Source organism: Canis lupus, chromosome 12 (assembly GCF_048164855.1).
Source record: "Canis lupus baileyi chromosome 12, mCanLup2.hap1, whole genome shotgun sequence".
In the NCBI taxonomy this organism is placed as follows: domain Eukaryota; kingdom Metazoa; phylum Chordata; class Mammalia; order Carnivora; family Canidae; genus Canis; species Canis lupus.
Genome location: NC_132849.1, coordinates 12720394 through 12741161, shown reverse-complemented (window position 1 = coordinate 12741161; position 20768 = coordinate 12720394). Strand labels below are relative to the sequence as shown.

The following is a 20768-nucleotide window of genomic DNA, read 5'->3' as shown; positions in this document are numbered from 1 at the left end:
TTTTGGAATTTATGGGAGTGATAAGTAAACTTCTGTTTCAGCCACCATTCATTTGGGGGAAAAACAACAATAAAAATCATCAAGGTCATGAAAGTCAAGGAGAGACTGGGGAATTATTCCAGATTGAAAGAGATTAAAAAGACATGACAAAATGCAAATGCAAACCACAATGAAAAACAAAAACAAAACTAAAAAACCATAAAGAGATACTGCTTCATACCTATTAGGATAGCTATTATAAAAAAATATATAAACACAACAGGGGCGCCTGGGTCAGTCAGTTAAGCATCAGACTCTTGATTTCAGCTCAGGTCATGATCTCAGGGTAGTGAGATTGAGCCGTGTGAAGGGTCCGTGCTCAGCACAGAGTCTGCTTGGGATTCTCTCTCTCTTTCTTCCTCAGCCTCTTCCTCTGGCTCTCCCTCTGCTTATGTGCTCACTCACACTCTCTCTCTCAAAAAAGTAAATAAATAACATCTTTTTATATATATATAAAATTTTAAAAAGATGTTATTTATTTGACAGAGAGCAGGTACAAGCAGGGGGAGCAGCAGCCAGAGGCAGAGGGAGAAGCAGACTCTCTGCTAAGCAGGGAGCATGATGTGGGGCTCAATCCTCCCAGGACCCTGGGATCATGACCTGAGCCAAAAATAGCCACTTAACCAACTGAGCCACCGGGCATCCCTAAATAAATAAAATCTTTAAAAAAAAAAAAAAAGAAAAAGAAAGAAAAGAAACAGAAAGTAACAAGTGGTGGTTATGATGTAGAGAAATCGGAAGAAAAAAAAAGAGAGAAATTGGAACCTCTGTGTATTGCTGGTGGGAATGTAAAATGGTATAGGTACTCTTGAAAACATTATAGCAGTTCCTCAAAAAATTAAACAGAATTATAATGTGATCCAACAATACTACTTCTGAGTATATGCCCAAAAGTATTGAAAGCAGGAACTTGAACAGATATTTGTACACGAGTGCTCATAGCAGCATTATTAACAATACCGAAACTGTGGGAAAAACTTAAGTGTTCATTGATGGATGAATGTATAAACAAAATGTAGTAATACATTCAATAGAATAGTATTGAGCTTTAAGAAGAAAGGAAATCCTGACACATGCCACAACATGAATGAACATTGAAGACAGTATGCTAAGTGAAATAAGCCAGACACAAAAGGACAAACATTGTATGATTCTATTTATATGAGGCACCTAGTGTGGCCACATTTCTAAAGTCAAAAAGTAGAATGGTGGTTGCCAGGGGTCAGGGAAAGGAGAAACTGGAGAGTTATTGTTTAATGGGTATGGAGTTTTATTTGGAAAGATGAAAAAGTCAGGATAGTTGATGGTGATAGTTGCACAACAATGTGAATATATTAATTCAATTGAACTAAGTGTACATTTAAAAATGGTTAAGATGGTTGGGATGCCTGGGTGACTCAGCGGTTAAGCGGCTGCCTTTGGCTCAGGGTGTGATCCTGGAGTCCCTGGATCGAGTCCCACATTGGGCTTCCTGCCTGGAGCCTTCTCCCTCTGCCTGTGTCTCTGCCTCTCTCTCTCTGTCTCTCTCATGAGTAAATGAATAAAATCTTAAAAAAAAAAAAAGATTAAGATGGTAAATTTGTTTTTACACAAAGGACATTTCTGGAACAAGTAGTAAAACCTGAATGAGATCTGAAGTAATAGTAATGTATGGATATTAATTTCCTGATTTTGATGGTTGTGCTATACCTATTTAGAATATTCTTGCTGGTGGGAAATACATGGAAGTGTTTGAGAATGACAAGGCATCATATTTGCTGTTTGCTCTCAAGTGATCCCAGGGGAAAAAAGTTTTTGTGCTGTACTTATACCTTTTCTGTATGCTTTAGATTATTTCCAAAAATTTTAAAGGTAAAATAAAAAATGAAAAATAGCAGTTATCAAACAGTTGAGAAAAATGAGTCCTGGGCTAGTGTTAGCATCAGAATTTGAGCACAGGTCTCCTGGAGCACTTTCCCATAAGGTCTATGCAATGTTACTATAATATATACTCCAGTGTATATGTGTAGTATGTATTTTGGATATATGAAGTTTTCTTTGTGAAAGATTGGATTTTTTTTTTTAAGATTGGATTTTTCTACCTACCTAGCACATTATTGTGTTATGAGTCACCATCCTCATGAGATATCATAAATTATTATTATTATTTTTATTTATTTATTTATTTATTTATTTATTTATTTATTTATTTATTTATGATAGTCATACAGAGAGAGAGAGAGGCAGAGACAGAGGCAGAGGGAGAAGCAGGCTCCATGCACAGGGAGCCCGACGTGGGATTCGATCCCGGGTCTCCAGGATCGCGCCCTGGGCCAAAGGCAGGCGCCAAACCGCTGCGCCACCCAGGGATCCCCATAAATTATTATTAAGAGAGAGGATGGAGGGGATCCCTGGGTGGCTCATCGGTTTAGGGCCTGCCTTTGGCCCTGGGTGTGATCCTGGAGTCCCAGGATCATGTCCCACATACGCTCCCTGCATGGAGCCTGCTTCTGCCTCTGCCTATGTCTCTGCCTCTCTCTTTCTCTATGTCTCTCATGAATGAATAAATAAAATCTTTAAAAAAGAGAGAGAGAGAGAGAGAGAGAGGATGGAAATAGAAAAGCAAGTCTGATGAACAAAAAATTATATCTGTATTCTGAAACTATAAATGATTTAAATATTTTTTGTATTATATTTGTCACAGAAATGTGTGGATTTACCAGAGGATGTGCTTTATAACTTCCTGTAGTTGTAAATATGCTGTGGCCAAACAGGATTTGCTGCCTACATATTTAAATTACTTTTATATTTTCTTTGACTTTACACAGCTGTTTTTATTATGTAAATATATAAATTAATCACTGAAAAAAGGAGTTTAGAAAGCTGCTTTGGGATTGGAATAGAATTGCTAATTAGATTTATGGCTAATGTCACTGAAGAGTCCAGAAGAATTGAGTTCAGGAACTGACCTTGAGTGGGGGTAGGAGGGACTCTCATAAGCAGTTCTTCATTTAAAGTCAGAGAGAAGATGTCAAAGGTCAGAGCCAAATCCATTTTTGCATGACCTTAGGAAGGATAAATGGTTTTAATGAATGAATATTTGCAACTGTTTTGAGTCCCAATTAAGAAAATGTTATTATTAAAAAAAATGTTTTTAATTAAAAAATTCTCTTCCTCTCATGGGCAGAAATATATATATAAATATACTTACGGGGCACCTGGGTGTCTCAGTGGTTGAGTGGTTACCTTTGGCTCAGGTCCTGATCCCAGGGTCCTGGCATCAAGTCCCTTATCAGGCTCCCCACAGGAAGACTGCTTCTCCTTCTGCCTATGTCTCTGCCTCTCTCTGTCTCTCATGAATAAATAAATAAAATTTTAAAAAATATATATATGAAAAAAAATAAAAATAAAAAAATATATATATGCCTACATAATAAAAATATATGTTATAATATATGTAGGTATATTTTAAAGTCTATAAATACCTACATAATATCTTCGATTTCACCGTTGGCCTTCAAAATCTAAAATATTTACTGATAAACTTTAAAAAAAAAAACTTTTAAAAACTGGGTGCCTGGCTGGCACAGTCAGAAGAGGGTATGACTCTCCATCTTGGGGTTGTGAGTCTGAGCCCCATGTTGGGTGTAGAGATTACTTAAATAAATAAATAAACTTAAAAAAATATTCACTCTCCCTTTACAGAAAATATTTGCAGACGCTTGTTCTAGAAATAAATGATGGTCTGTGTTCACATGAAGAGTGGAGTTGTGGTAAAGTTGAAGGAGTTTTTGACAGACTTAATTATTTGCAAGAAGTTGTCTGCTGAGATTGTGAGAAAAGTGGCTGATTTAGGCTAAAACAGTCATCAAATTTTGAAATATTTGCTGTGGGAACTTCCTGTATATGATAAAAGGACAATTCAAATCATGAGGAAGTATTAGATTCTTTTTTTTCTTAAGATTTTATTTATTTATTCATGAGAGACAGAGAAAGAGGCAGAGACACAGGCAGAGGGAGAAGCAGGCTCCATGCAGGGAGCCCAATGTGGGAATGGATCCCCAGCCTCCAGGACCACACCCTGGGCTGAAGGCAGACGCTAAACCTCTGAGCCACCCAGGGATCCCCAAAGTATTAGATTCTTATTAAGTGATATATGTGCAACTGGCTAGTCACACACACCACAAAAAAGATCATTACCTCACTCCTTCACCAAATAAACTTTACATAAGATGTAAATCTTATTTATTTACTTACTTACTTACTTATAATTTTATTTTATTTTATTTTTAAATATTTTATTTATTTATTCATAACAGACACACACACACAGAGAGAGAGAGAGAGAGAGAGAGAGAGAGGCAGAGATACAGGCAGAGGGAGAAGCAGGCTCCATGCAGGGAGCCTGATGTGGGACTTGATCCCGGGTCTCCAGGATCAGGCCCTGGGCTGAAGGCAGGCGCTAAACTGCTGAGCCACTGGGGCTGCCCACTTATAACTTTAAATGTGAGAAAATTAGAACATTAAAGTACCAAAAGAAAGTTTGGATAAGTATCTTTCATAAATTTGGGATGAGAAAGGTCTTTTGAAACTTGAAGAATTAAGAAACAAATGTTGAGCCTGAATGGTTATTTTGCTTTTTTTAAAGTAGGCTCCACACCCAGTGCAGAACCCAATGCAGGGCTTGAGGGCTTGAACTCTCAACCCTAAGATCAAGTGCCAGATGCTTAATGGACTGAGCCACCCAGGATTTTATGTTTGACTACATACAAAATTTAAAACAGATATAATCTTCTCCATTAAAAACAAACAAAACAAACAAGGCTAAGAAGCAACCCACAGATGGAAACACATATATGTATGTATATATAGACACAACACACATACTAAAGGGTTAGGGTTGTATCTCTTAACAACATTTTTTAATATTTTTACATTTTTTATCAGATGAAGTTGATATTCTTTGTTCTGTGAAGAGTCAATTGAAAGGACTGTCTCAGTTATGCAAATATAATTGGTAAAGGCACCAGTGACCTTAAGAAGGTTCTAACAAAACTTTTTGGGGTGTGTGTGTGTGTGTGTGTATGTGTGTGTGTTTTCCTCTCCTAATTGGCACAAGCTGTCTCACCCTTTGTTTTGCCTAACCACTGGAAAGAGGTGGATCAGTTTGTCATAGGAATCCAGTATCTTTTGGAAAGAGGGGACCAAGACCCAGTTTCTGCTCACCAAGTTCTGAATTTAAGGAGACTTATGTACATGTACAAAAAGACCCAGTGAGTGGCCAGGAAGACTGAGTAGACCCCGGTTTTAGCTCTCTTTGTATTTGGCATTTAGAAGAGAATTTGGGGGTGGGGGGCGGGTACCTGCGTGGCTCTAGGCGTTTAAGTGTCTGCCTTCAACTCAGGTCAAGTTCCCAGGGTTCTGAGATTCAGCCCTGCCTTGGGCCCTGGCTCACTGTTCAGCAGGGAGTCTGCTTCTCCGTTTCCCTCTACCCCTTCCCTGCTTGTGCGCTCATGCGTGCCTGCTCTCTCTCTCTCTCTCTCTCTCTCTCTCTCAAATAAGTAGATAAAATCTAAATATAGGTATAGATATATATGAGAATTCTTTCAATCTTGGGCTAAGTAAAGCCCCCTCTCAAAATTCTTGGACAATCAGTGGAGAGCAGGGGACACCACAATGGGAAAAACTGGACTTTCTTCTAATAGGGCATGGGAAAGGTCTTAACTATGATAGAGAAAATTAACCTATGTAAGTGACCACATTTGTACCTTGAATTTGTAGAACAGATCATTACTGTTCTACTGTTACACTAGTATAGAAAAACTCTTTTATAAACCAAGAGGAAAAAGACATTCAATATAAAATAGACAAAAAACATGACCAACCAATTTTGGAAGGATAAAAATAACAATTGGCTATTGAATGGATGAAAAATGTTTAATGTATACTGGTAATCAAAAAACCAAAGAAATAAAAAGTGGTAGTTGTCACAGATTAGATGGTCAAAGAAAATATTATTCAGTATTGTAGAAGATGTGAGAAAAATATATACTTCCATATACTATAAGAGGTACACCAGGTTGTCATTATATATTAAAAATTGAATATGTATATTTGTTTAATTTCTAAAAATAAATAGAAGTGAGAATTTTCTTTTTTTTTAGAAGTGGGATTTCTAAGGAAATAATTGGGCAAGTGCCCAAAGGTGTAAAAATATTTATTGTAGGATTTTTTTTAACATGTATTTATTTATTTGAAAGAGAGAGAGTGTGTGTATACTCAGAGGGAGAGAAATAGCCTCCCCACTGAGCATGCCTGACTCAGGGCTTGATCCCAGGACCCTGAGATCTTAACCTAAGCTGAAACCAAGAGTCAGACACTCACCAACTGAGCCACCCAGGTGCCCCTTGTTATAGCACTGCTAAGTAATATATATGATTCATGAGTACAGTGGATTTATCATGCTTTGGAGTGAGTCCAATAAAAGAGGTTTGTGCAACGCCTTCCAAACTTATGAGTGTCCTAAGATTTCCCTTCTGTTTTAAAGTCTAGGAGGCTTATTCACTGCTCTCCGTCACCAACTCCCATCCCCAACTATGCCTAAATTGCTGCAAATTCTCTCAGGTATTTTTTTAAAGTAAGCTCTAGGCCCAACGTGGGGATTGAACTCAAGACCCTGAAATCAAGGGTGGCATGTTCTACCATGACCATGTCAGCCATTCTTAAGAACAAAGGAAACCATTGTATCAAAGTTGTATGAGAAGAAGGGAAAAAAGGGGAGAAATTGGTATTTCCCAGTCTCCAGGAATTTTGGCTTTTTTTTTTAAATTTTTTATTTATTTGTGATAGTCACAGAGAGAGAGAGAGAGAGGCAGAGACACAGGCAGAGGGAGAAGCAGGCTCCATGCACCGGGAGCCCGACGTGGGATTCGATCCCGGGTCTCCAGGATCGCGCCCTGGGCCAAAGGCAGGCGCCAAACCGCTGCGCCACCCACCCATTCGGATCCCGAATTTTGGCTTTTTTAATGGCTATATGGAATGCCCCAAACTGAAGGATGCCTCTGGATCTTCTGTATTAGTACAAGGGAAATCCTGGTGGGATTCAAATAAAATGTAAATGTAATTTACTCATTTCCAGAAAGTAAATGCTTTCCTGACCCCTTCCAGGTCATTGCTAACAGTTCATTTGCACTTGTTCTTTAGATATAAGGGAAATCATATAATTTATCATCTAAATCAAAACACTTGAGAATGAAAGGGCATGCTATTAATAATTACTCTGTGATTGTCCTCGGAAAACCAAAGCATACAGTTACTCTATCTGCCATATGATTTTGCCATACTTGAGAAGAATAGATCTAATTGACTTCAGATATTAGTATATATAAATTTAAGTACAAATCAGATAGTTACCTAGCTAGAGATATAGATATTGATTTGTGTAAGATGTAGACACACATGGCACAATAATTTTAATAGATGCCCATTTTATTTATATTTTATTTAAGTAAACTCCATATCCAATGTATGAACTCACAACCCCGCAGATCAAGAGTTGCACACTCTACCCACTGAGCCAGCTGGGTGCCCCAATAGGTACCCATTTTATTTTATTTTATTTTTAAAGATTTTATTTCTTTATTCGTGAGAAACAGAGAGAGAGAGGCAGAGACACAGGCAGAGGGAGAAGCAGACTCCATTCAGGGAGCCCGACATGGGACTCCATCCTGGGTCTCCAGGATCATGCCCTGGACTGAAGGCGGCGCTAAACCGCTGAGCCACCCCAGCTCAGCTGCCTGGTACCTATTTTATAGTATAATATAATCCACTAAATTTTCTCTTCATCTGCTTCAGCTTTACAGATTTTATTACAGCTACTTTAACAGCTTGGAAAATTCTATTGTTAGCTCTTTAGGTTCTTGTTTGTTTACTTATGTTAAAATCTAAAAAGGAAGTAATAACAGATACAGTAGATTGGCTCACTCAGCCTTCATTCCAACATATTTTGCTTGCTTATTCTAATAAAAACCTATGCTCCCAGGCCATCTTGTTGCTAATTGTGATCATGTGACTCGATTCTGGTTAATGATATTTAAGTAGAAGTCTGCTGCTACTTCTTCCTTTTCCTCCTTCCTGCTTAGAATGTATAAAATATTTGTTGCTGAGCAACCATTAGCAAGAAAGCAGAATAGGAAGACAGAAGAAGACTGGTTCTTTGATGACATCTTTAAATTTCCAATACCAGCCCTGGTCCTACCTACCAATAGACATGTAAAGCAAATCTTTTTCTTGTTTAAGAAAGCTCTCTGGTCGGGGGGCCTCAGTGGCTCAGTAGTTGAGCTTCAGACTCTCGGTCTTGGCTCAGGTCAGGATCTCATGGATTGTGGGATCCCACGTGGGGCTCCACGCTCAGCAGGGAATCTGTCTGAAGATTCTCTCCCTCTGCCCTTCCCCCAACTTGCACATGTGCTTTCTCTCTCTCAAATAAATAAATAAATCTTTTTTAATAAAATGAAAGCTTTCTGGTAATGCACAGCTAACTGTAGTTTTTTTTTTCTTTCAAGTTTTTATTTAAATTTCAGTCTTATTTAAATTTCAGTTAGTTAGCAGTGTAATATTAGTTTAAGGTGTAGAATTTAGTGATTAAAATGTACATAGAACACCTGGTGCTCATCACTCTCCTTAATGCCCATAAGTGTACTTTTTGAAAAAGATTTTATTTATTTACTCATGAGAGACACAGAGAAAGGGGTAGAGACATAGGCAGAGGGAGAAGCAGGCTTCCTGCAGGAGCCTGATGTGGGACTCGATCTCAGAACCCTGGGATCATGACCTGAGCCAAAGGCAGACATTCAACCACTGAGCCACCAAGGTGTCCTCCATAACTGTAATTTTAACTAATGTAAAAATCATATGTCAAAGTTATATACACATATAGGTACAGATACATATGTACATGTAGTATACTTTAAAAGAATTTAACAAAATATTAGAATATACACTAGAGTAGGCTAACTGCTATAACAATCCCCAAAATTCCAGTAGCTCAACTCAAGAAAAATGTTTTCTCCTCTTTCATATCTCAATACAGTGCAGGAGTAGGCAAGTAGGAGATGGGGTTACATTTAGGCTGATTTCTGTGGGAGTGATCAACAGATGGTCTTTAAGACCACTGACAAGGGAGAGACAGATGAGTGGGCTTGTGCATGGAGGCCCAAATATCACCCCTGCCTGGTTCCCATGGGGGCAGAACTGGTCACATCGCCCCACTTAACTGAAAGATCAACTGGGACCTGTAACTTTTCTGTGTTCTCAAGAGGAAAATGAACTGGTCTAGTAAATACATTGAATTGTCTTTGCTATGGGAAATTTTGGGGAGAAGAATGGAGAAGTCAGAACATCAAGCCTAGGACACCCAAATCTAAACATAACGAAATAAAAATTAAGGAAGTGATTTTTTTTTTTAACATACAACTACACTTTCATTCTTAAATAGAATTCAGCAGAAATTTAATTTATTAGAGGGCTTGGGAAGGATGGTATTTTGGTAACAGAATTTTCTTAATAAGTTAGGAATAACCCCAAAATTCTTATTGTTTTGTGTTTAAGATCTTTTTTTTTTTTTCAAGATTTTATTTTTAAGTAATCTCTACATCCAATGTGGGGCTCAAACTCATAACACTGAGATCAAGATCATATGTTCCAAGTGGGCCAGCCAGGCACCCCTATGTTTAAAAACCTTCTAAAATCTTAGTGTGATTTATATCTCAGTTAATATGGTATATAAATATTTACTACTTCCAGGAAATGCCTGTAACAGTTTCCAACTACTGTTGTGACAACCACAGACTTAGTGACTTAACACAGATGTGTTCTCTTACAATTGGGGAGGTGAGAAGTCTGAAATGGGTCTCCCTTGGCTACAGTCAAGGTATGAGCAGGGCTTTTTTCTCTCGTAGCTCCTAAATGTTTTGTATAACATCAGAGGGGATATATCAGAGGGCAATGTCAGGTTGTCTAACTGTGGGGGTGCTAAGTGTGATCACTGGTGCTGGGAACTGAATGGTATCTGACCAAAATTCGTAAGTTGAAACCCTAATCTGCAATGTGATGGTATTTGGAAGTGGGGCTTTTGGGAGCTAATTAGGTTTAGATAAGTTCATGAAGTTGAAGTCATCATTGTGGGATTAGTGCCCTTCTAAAAAGAGATATCAGAAAGCTTGCTTCCTCTCTCTCTGTGCTAAGAGAGAACACAGCAAGAAGGTGGCCCTCTGTAAGCCAAGAGGAGAGCTCTCACCAGGAACTCAATTGGGTGGGATCTTGATCTTGACACCCTAGCCTCCAAAACTGTGAAAATAAATTCCCATTAAGCCACTCAGTCTATGGTATTACATTATAGCAGTGAGGGCTGACGTGCAAAGATATTTGCACCTCCATGTCAACTGCAGCACTATTTATATATATTTTTAAAGATTTTATTTATTTATTCATGAGAGATACACAGAGGGAGAGGCAGAGACATAGGCAGAGGGAGAAGCAGGCTGCATGCAGGGAGCCTGATGTGGGACTTGATCCCAGGACTCCAGGATCATGCCCTGGGCCAAAGGCAGGGGCCAAACCGTTGAATCACCCAGGAATCCCCTGCAGCACTACTTATAATAGTCAAGATATGGAAACAACCTAAGTATCTGTCAGTGGGATGAAAGAATAGACAAAGAAAAGGTGGTAGATATGTACAATGGAGTATTACTCAGCTATAAAAAAAGAATGAAAGCTTGACATTTGCAAGAATGGACCTCAAGCATATTATGCTAAGTGAAATAAATCAGAGAAAGACAAATAATACATGATCTCACTTATATGTGGAATAAAAAATAGTCTAAGCTCACATATACAAAAGAAAAAATAGATCGTCCATTGCTAGATGCAGGAGTTTGGGCAAATGAGTGAAGGGAATCAAAAGGTACAAACTTCCAGTTATAAAATGAATAAGACATATGGGTATAATTTAGAGCATAACAAGCTTGTGTTTTTAAAGTTTATTTATTTTCTTAGTAAACTCTATGCCCAACATGGGGATTGAGTCCCACATTGGGTGTGGAAATTACCTCAAAATAAAATCTTTTTTTTTTTTTAAGATTTTATTTATTTATTCATGAGAAACACAGAGAGGATAGAGAGAGAGGCAGAGACACAGGCAGAGGGAGGAGCAGACTCCATGCAGGGAGCCTGACATGGAACTCGATCCTTGGTCTCCAGGATCACATCCTGGGCTGAAGGCAGCGCTAAACCGCTGCGCCACCCGGGCTGTCCTCAAAATAAAATCTTTAAAGGGCACCTGGGTGGCTCAGCGGTTGAGCATCTGCCTTTGGCTCAGAGCCTGATCCTGGAGACCTGGGATCGAGTCCCGCGTCGGGCTCCCTGCATGGAGCCTGCTTCTCCCTCTACCTGTATCTCTGCCTCTCTCTCTCTCTCTCTATCATGAATAAATAAATTAAAAATCTAAAAAAAAAAAAAACACTGTTTGGAGCACCTGGCTCAGTAGGTAGAGCATGTGACTCTTGATCTTGGAGTCACAAGTTTGAGCTCCACTTGGGTGTGAAGGTCACTTAAGAAAAAACATTTTTTAAAATGCTCTGTTTTATTTTTCTCATGATTATAATTACACCTTTATATGATATTTTTTCCTTCTTTGTGTAAGCAATATCTATTACCTCCCTGCCTTGCACAACATGAGCTTGTATTCTCTTCCTCCTGTCTCACTTTTTTCTCTCTAGATCCAATTTCTTTCTTTTTTTTTTTTTTTTTTATTAGATTGTATTCATTTACTTGACAGAGAGAGTGAAAGAGCACAAGCACAGGAGCAGCAGAGGGAGAGGAAGAAGCAGGCTTTCCACTGAGCAGGGAACCTGATGAAGGCTCCCTGCTCAGTGGGGAGTATGCTTCTCCATCTCCTTCTTTTTTCTCCATCTCCTTCTGACCCGTACCCCCATTTGTTCTCTCTCTCTCTCTCTCTGTCTTAAATAAATAAAATCTTTAAAAAAATAATTTAGAAAATACAGCTTATCACAATGATAAAAGAATCATCACATTCCCTTAAACTGTACAGAGACCCATATTTTTTTAATGTTGGTAAATGGTGCTGAAAGACATAGCTTATTAAAAACCATAGCTCTTGTGGATTACAAATATTTAAGTTATAGTTTTATGTTCATATTAACATGAACATAATGTGTTCATATTAACATATATGTATTTTCTTATGTTTTTTTTTAAGATTTTATTTATTCATTCATGAGAGATACACAGAGAGAGAGAGAGGCAGAGACACAGGCAGAGGGAGAAGCAGGCTCCATGCAGGGAGCCCAACACGGGACCCGATCCCAGGTCTCCAGGATTAGGCCCTGGGCCGAAGGCGGCACTAAACCGCTGAGCCACCCGGGCTGCCCTGTATTTTCTTATGTATTTGTAACTAATTCCCAGGCATTTTTGGGAAATCTCTTCCCCAGAGATTTTTATCCTCTTATGAAACAAATACTTTATAGTAGAGAATACTAGTGGACACCAAGTGATCAAGGTAAACATCACCAGTAAGATACAGTAAAATCATGTTGTATCCCAGACGTGATACATTGAGAAGGGCACATTACCTTGTGGTATTCTTCCCAAAAATGCAGAATCTCAGTAATCATAAAACACATCAGACAGGGACGCTTGGGTGGCTCAGCAGTTGAGCATCTGCCTTTGGCTCAGGGCGTGATCCCAGTGTCCTGGGATCGAGTCCCACATCGGGCTCCCTGCAAGGAGCCTGCCTCTCCCTCTGCCTATGTCTCTGCATCTCTCTGTGTGTGTCTCTCATGAATAAATAAATTAAATCTTAAAACAAAAATTAGACAACTGCGGGCTGATTGTCCCAAGTGCAGGACAGTCTATAAAATAACTTTTCATTGTTCTTCAAAGGTGTCAAAGGACTACTTTGTAGTTACTAAATATTTTGTGTGTTCATTATTTTTTAACAGTTGTAAGTATTTCACAGTATGGATGTTCTATAGTTTAACCAGTTCTCCATTAACACTCATTTAGGATGTTGCCAGTTTTCCACTGTTACAAACAATACTATGAACATCAATGCACATGTATCATTGGGTTTTTGTGCAAATAAACCTATGGAGTTCACTCTTGGATCAAAGAGTATGTGAATTCAAAAAATGGTTATAGGTATTATCAAATTGCCTTCTTGGGGGTCTTTGGCTGGCTCAGTTGATAGAGCACATAACTCTTGATCTCAGGGTTGTGCTTTCGAGCCCCTTGTTGTATGTAGAGATCATATTAAAAAAAAGAAATTTAAAAAATTGCTTTGTCAAAAGGCTGTAGCAATTTATAGCACTTTTTTTTCTCTATTCTTACCCTCAATATTCTGAAAGTTCCTTTTCCCCCCAATTTTCCGCAACACTGAGCATTATCAATTACTTTTGTATTGATCAATCTGATTAAATGAAAGTGATGCATTAGAAGGAGGTTTCTGGGAAGATGGCAGAGTACAAAGCACCAGGAATCTGTCCCTACGTCGACTGCACATGATCCTCCTTGACAGCCTCATTTAACCATTTCTTCTCTTTCTGAGAAAGAGGCAGGCAAAATCTGTCTGGTGTAGCTATTTTGGAACTCTGGAGTCTATCTCAAGGCTTGCAACTTCCAGGGGAAGTCTTGGAAGTAGATTGTGGTTAACTTTGGTCAATTTAAGCTCCAAGCTAAGTAGCAGCTACTTATGCCCTACATCCCAGCCCTATTACAGGCAAGTGTACATACATTCCAGGAGCAGCTTGTAGGCAGCCTGTGGAAACCAGGGTAGGCAATAGAGACCATGTCCCCTAATAATCTGTGGGGGATCTGTGTTCTGATCAATGATTATTGGTTCTAATCATCAAGGTGCAGACACAGATTTAGGCAGACTTTACTGTACCCTCCCCAGCAGTTATACGCTCTTCTAGCTCTAGCTGAAGGGACTTCCAGGGATCCCTGGGTGACTCAGTGGTTTAGTGCCTGCCTTTGGCCCAGGGCATAATCCTGGAGTCCTGGGATCAAGTACCACATTGGGCTCCCTGCATGGGGCCTGCTTCTCCCTCTGCCTGTGTCTCTGCCTGTGTGTGTCTCTCATGAATAAAAAAATAAAATCTTTAAAAAAAAAAAAAAAAGAAGAAGAAGAAGAAAAAGGGACTTCCAGAGGATTTAAAGGGCTGATGCCTTTTTCTTTCTTTTTAAACTCTATTTTCCCCCTCTTTTAGGAGCCACACTAGGACACTTGAAGACATTTAAGGACTAGGATGTTCCAAAGTAAATACATATATGAGGGAATTTATAAAGTCATTTTGAATGCCCAGGGAAAGGTACAGGACCAGAAAATACTGGAGAAGACTCAGGGCAACTGGCTGGTTCAGTTGATAGGGGGTGATGAGTTTGAGCATGATGTTGGGTGTAGAGTTTACTTTAAAAAAAAAAATCTTAAGGGGATCCCTGGGTGGCTCAGTGGTTTGTCGCCTGCCTTTGGCCCAGGGCTCGATCCTGGAGTTCCAGGATCGAGTCCCACGTCGGGCTCCCAGCATGGAGCCTGCTTCTCCCTCCTCCTGTGTCTCTGCCTCTCTCTCTCTCTCTCTCTCTCTGTGTGTGTGTGTGTGTGTGTGTGTGTGTGTGTGTGTCTCCCATGGAGAAATAAATAAAATCTTTAAATAAATACATAAATACATAAATACATAAATAAATAAAGTAATCCCTACAATCCACATGGGGCTCAAATTCACAACCCCAATATCAAGGGTTGTATGCTCCACCAAATGAGCCACCCAGGTGCCCCCAATTCTTTTTTAAAAAACATAGTTCACTTTAGTTTTTATTTTTTTAAACTTTTTTTAAAAGATTTTATATATTTATTCATGAGAGACAGAGAGAGAGAGAGAGAGAGAGAGAGAGAGGCAGAGACACAGGCAGAGGGAGAAGCAGGCTCCATGCAGGGAGCCCGACATGGGACTCGATCCTGAGTCTCCAGGCTCACGTTCTGGGGCTGCAGGAGGCGCCAAACCGCTGAGCCACCCAGGCTGCCCCATAGTTCATTTTATTTTATTTTTTAAAGATTTTATTTATTTATTCATAGAGACACAGAGAGAGAGAGAGAGGCAGAGACACAGGCAGAGGGAGAAGCAGGCTCCATGCAGCGAGCCCGATGTGGGACTCGATCCCGGGTCTCCAGGATCACACCCCGGGCTGCAGGCGGCGCTAAACCGCTGCGCCACCGGGGCTGCCCCCATAGTTCATTTTAATAAACAGTTCTTGAGTGCCCAATATATATTAGGAGCTGTACAAGGCATCAGTGACACAAAAATTAAGACATGGCCTCTGGAAACTCATATCCTGGTTCAGAGGACTAACAAAAAAGTAGCATTAATATAATATAATGTGTGATAAGTAAACATAAAAGTATGTTTACAACTTAGAGAACATTGATAAAGAAGACTATAAGTGCCTCACGGATAAGAGTAGCAAGGAAGACTATAAGGAGACTATGACCCTTACCTGTTTCTTGAAGGACGAGCCCTAAATTCATTAGGAGCAAAGTTGGGAAACTATTTTGAGGAAAAAGTATATAAAAAGGGACAAAATAATGAAAAGGTATGTCATAGTTGGTTTAAATATGAAAATTTACTATGGCTTGAGAATTGGGTTCAAATAATGAACTGCCAGATGAGACTGAAAAGATACCTTGTCTTAGATTTAGAAATAATAGCAGAATTTAATACACACCCGGCACTGTTCTATGCACTTAATATTATCAATTTATGCATTCCTTACAACAATCTTATCAGATACTGCATATTTTTCACATGGGACATAGAGAGAAAGAATATGTAAACTTGCCTGAGGTCCCATAGCTCTAAGTCATAATCAAAATTTACTCCTGGATGTTTGCTCACTGCCTTTCTTTGAAAAGCTTTGTATGCTATGGTAAGAAGTTTAGCTTTTGGGCAGCCCCAGTGGCGCAGCGATTTGGCGCCGCCTGCAGCCTGGGATGTGATCCTGAAGACCCAGGATCCAGTCCCACATCGGGCTTCCTGTGTGGAGCCTGCTTCTCCCTCTGTGTCTCTGCCCCTCTCTCTCTGTGTCTATGAATAAATAAATAAAATCTTTAAAAAAAAAAAGAAGTTTAGCTTTTAATTATAGGTTACAAAGAGCCAATGAACATTTTATTTTAGGGTGTGTATTGGCAGAGGGAGAGAGAGAGAGAATCCCAAGCAGGCTCCAAAGCCCAGCACATAGCCCAATGTAGGGCTTCATCTTACTACCCTGAGATCATGACCTCAGCTGGTATCAAGAGTCAGAATCTTAGCTGAATGAGCCACCCAGGCACCCCACCAATGAAGATTTTTAAAGGAAAATTTAAAGAAGATTTAGAAAGGAGTGACATATTAGGTCAAGTTTGGAGGATTACTTTGGTAGCAGCTTTGAGGGTGAAGTAGTAGGAAAAGAATGGTTATACAGAGAACAGGGAAAGGGATGCTCCTAGTATTCAGAGATAAGGAAGACCTGAATTCATGACATGTGGCAGTGAATGCAGAGGGGGTTGGGATTTGTGTGACATTTCCAAAGTAAATGAATAGAATTTGGTGGTTAGTCGGATACAAGGATCAGGGAGGTACGGACGACAAGTTGGGTATGAGAATCTTGTAGAGCATCCAGTGGAGTTTTCTAAGGCTTACTGGGGTAGAGTCACACAGCTAAAGATTACGAATCAGTGAGTCATTCAATTTATTGGTGGTAATTGATGCCTATGGGAATGGATGGTTCAGGTAAAAGAGCCCAACAGAGCCTTAGGGAACACCAGCATGTAAGTAAGGCAGGGAGAAAAAGCTCATAAAAATATAGATAAAGACTGGTAGAACAGGTAAGAAGATAATTAATGTAAAAAATAGAAAGCATTAAATACCATTACAAAATACAAAGTAATGTGGGAGTTCAGAGGAGGATTGCAACTTAATCTTTCTGAGCCTCTGTTAAACCATCTGTAAAATTAGGCTGGACTAAGTGGTCCCTGAAGCCTCTTTCTTCTCTAACCTCTGAATCTATTCAATGTCTAATCATAGGCCAACTAACCTGGTAGATGATATGGGAAGATAACAAGGCACAAACCTTGCTGTGGAGGATCTTTCAATCTACTGTGGATCCTATGCCTGCCCCTACCTCCCCTCAACACACACCGAAAACTACTGGAGATAGAGATCATTTATTATTAAGGGGGGGGAATTTGTGGCATAGGCTGTGCGCTGCAAACCCAGAGAGGGAAGAGACTACCATAATATGTATATGGAGGCTTACTGAATTTAGGTAGGGGAGAGAAGGGTATGGGCAGAAACAAAGAAGTGAGTCCACTGACTTCACAGCACTTGAAGATCTCAGCTGGGAACACATGAGGAGTAGAAGTTTGGATAGTTAGGGTAAGGCGGATTGTGGTGGTTCTTATAAACCAGAGAATGGGGTTTAGAACTGAATGGAGGCAGTAGGGAGCTATCGTAGATTCTTGGGCAGGGTTGTGACATATTTAAGGTACAGGGATCCCTGGGTGGCGCAGCGGTTTGGCGCCTGCCTTTGGCCCAGGGCGCGATCCGGGAGACCCTGGATCGAATCCCACGTCGGGCTCCCGGTGCATGGAGCCTGTTTCTCCCTCTGCCTGTGTCTCTGCCTCTCTCTCTCTCTGTGTGTGTGACTATCATAAATAAATAAAAATTAAAAAAAAAAAAAAAGATAACCAGAGATGAAAAGTAGAATATAAAAAAAAAAATATATTTAAGGTACAGGATGTAGGTAATTTGATCTCAGCTCTTTTTACTACACAAAATGTCTGCCACTATTACACTTCTTCCCATCACCAATCTCACACTGTTGTGGATGCTGCAGTGTGCTGCCCAGATCACCCCCCTGTAGGTCTGAATCACTCCAGCTTCTGGGACAGTAGACAGCTAGCAAGCAACTCTCAGCTAAGTTCCTCTCTGAAACTTGCCCTTGGCTGAGGAGAGCTACCTTCTCCAATGGCATGCCACTTCACCAGAAGCAGCCCACGTTCAATAACTGGCTGATGAGGTTTACAAAGGCCCATCCACCTCACCCCGGTGCAGAAAGGCTCAAAAGTGTTATCTGAGCTCCAGAGCTTCCAGTAGGGATTAACTGAGGCTTTTGTTGCCACATCACAGTTCAACTCTTGCCTAATCCTCCTTCTTTCTTTCTCCTGCAGGTGCTGATGCCAAGAACACTTCCGGCTAAACTTTCTGCATGCTAATTTCCATCTCAGATTTTTTTTTCCTGGGGAACTGAACTGCAACACACAGGATAATTATATTTTCACACTTTTCATCTGTGCTGCTTAACAATCTAAGTGTAAAAAAATTATAAACCCAGATTTTGGTTTGAGCAGTTTTCCCCAATAACTTTGACGTTTACAGTTTAGGACACTAAGATCTACCTTTTATAAAACTTGCAATATCTAAGATCACATACCTCTTTGGCAATATATGTCAGTGCAGTTTGTGAGGAGAGTACAGCCACAAACAGCTAAGCATAAATAATGAATACCAATCAAAATGAAATGAGTTAGTGGTAACCATGTCTTGGCAGGATATACTCTTGGCTAATGGAGCACATTGCAGGGTGCCTTGTATAGCAATACACCTGGAGGTCACAGGTGTTGTGCAGAAGTGGTCAGTCCATAGCTGGAAATTTTTAAAAGTGCTTTTTCAGGTCACAAAGAAATTGTGACACCATTTGATTTTTTATTGTTGCAATGTTCCAAAATATCTTGTGCTTAGCACCACTTTCTAAAAACTCACCAACCATTATACTACCAGATGTCTCTCAGCTGAGTGCATTACTCTCCCTGAGTTTAAAAGCACCATGAACAAAGTTCAGAAATTCAAAAGTTGGAATATGAATGGGCAACAAAACATGGTCATTCTAATTTTTATTAAAAGATTTTATTTATTTATTCATGAGAGACACAGAGAGGCAGAGACCCAGGCAGAAGGAGAAGCAGGCTCCCTGCAGGGGAGCCTGATGTGGAATTCGGATCCTGGGACTCCAGGATCAGGCCCTGGGCTGAAGGCGGCACGTAACCGCTGAGCCACCAGGGCTGCCCCCTTTCTTATTTATTTATTTATTTATTTATTTAACCCCCCCCCCCCCACCTTTTTTTTCCCCTTTCTTTTTTTTTAAGGTTTTAAGTAATATCTATACCCAAGAGGGGGCTCAAACTCACAGCCCTGAGATCAAGAGTTTCATGCTCCACAGACTGAGCCAGTCAGGCACCCCTAAGATTTCTTTTTATATTTGATTAAATTCAGCACATTTAGAAGAATGCCAGGAATTTGTATTGTTGCCCATGATAAAAGTTTCTTTTAGTTATCCTACAATTTTCATCATTTTATGCTACTAGTTTCTAATTTTCTAATCTGTTTTTCCTGTGCTACTGTAATACTGCCACTGCATTTTTTGCATCTTTTTATAGAACAAAATAATGCAAAATCACTGTAATAAATGTAGTACATCAATATCTTTTATTATTTTTTGTTAGAAATTGAGATTAATGGTGGCAAAGTAATTGCTAATTTAGATTCAGTAGCACTGTTTCTTTGTTGATCTCCAGTGTGAATCTGACAGTCTAGGAGGTCAAGTTGATCATTTTTTATTTTTCTGGTGAGTTGAGTATCCTTTATATTTTGAACAATGAAAGCAAAGTCTATGTGAAATTAAATTTAACCTCTGGGGAAAAAACAGGATTTTCAGTATTTAAAACATCAGAGTAAATTATCTCCATTTTCTCACATCATGAAGTAGAGAGCCGACAGGTACTATGAATTGCTCCATGAGCAATTTATTTAACTTTTTAATGACCTTGTGCCCTCTATGGTCAAACAAGAATACTACAAGAAATTGGCAGTTTCTTTTTCAAAATTAGGAGGGACGCCTGGGTGGCTCAGTGGTTGAGTCTCTGCCTTTAGCTCAGGGTGTGATCCTGGGGTCCTGGGATCAAGTCCCACATCAGGCTCCCTGCAGGGAGTCTGCTTCTCCCTCTGTCTGTGTCTCTGCCTCTCTCTGTGTTTCTCATGAATAAATAAATAAAATCTTAAAACAACAACAACAACAAAATTAGGAGAGAATACCAAAATCTGGATTGAAGGGAGAATCTTCAAACTTAGTGAAAAGCACAAGACATAAAATAAGGAAAAGACATTTAAGTGTGGCCAAGTAGATGTTCTTAGGGCCATTTTAGTGAGTGGTTAAAATTTAATTATAATTATCAGCAAAAGCCTAACATACACGGTCATTAACAGAATTCAGTTTAAGAAAGCTATTTTCCAGGCTGGACACACATCTTTCCTTTTTGCAAGAATTTGATTGTACAGTAGGAGTAGGGAACACTGAAGTATGGTGAAGCTGAGCTTTTAAGTGTCCTGATTCTGTAAGCTTAAACTCCATACTCACATTACTTGGCCAAAAATTTTCACAATCTGGAGAAAGAAAATTATAGTAGGATGTTAACACCTCTCCTCCTCCTATTATATTTAAACATTTCTTTTCACTTATTGACATACAATGGGACATTTGGGGTCCCTTCTAAGATCCCTTCTAAGTCATCTTAGAACTGAAATAAGATTATGTATTCACAGGAACACAATTTCATTGTAACAAGATGTGAATATCGATTGCACTTT

At 39.5% G+C, this 20768-nt stretch overlaps 1 protein-coding gene and 1 long non-coding RNA gene across 2 annotated transcripts in view; one reads left to right on the top strand and one right to left on the bottom strand.

Annotated features, from left to right (window-relative positions):
- The first annotated feature begins 8182 nt into the window (after positions 1-8182).
- Positions 8183-20768, top strand: part of LOC140601138 (uncharacterized) — a 23473-nt gene continuing 10887 nt past the window's right edge. Inside the window, exons 1-2 of the long non-coding RNA XR_012004179.1 lie at positions 8183-8289; positions 18296-18438. This is a non-coding gene — a long non-coding RNA (uncharacterized lncRNA). The remainder of the gene's footprint in view (positions 8290-18295; positions 18439-20768) is intronic.
- BCAS2 (BCAS2 pre-mRNA processing factor) overlaps positions 19006-20768 on the bottom strand; it is a 26097-nt gene continuing 24334 nt past the window's right edge. Inside the window, exon 7 of the mRNA XM_072769700.1 lies at positions 19006-20564. Coding sequence (XP_072625801.1) covers positions 20558-20564 — 7 coding nt within the window. The 3' untranslated portion in view covers positions 19006-20557. The remainder of the gene's footprint in view (positions 20565-20768) is intronic.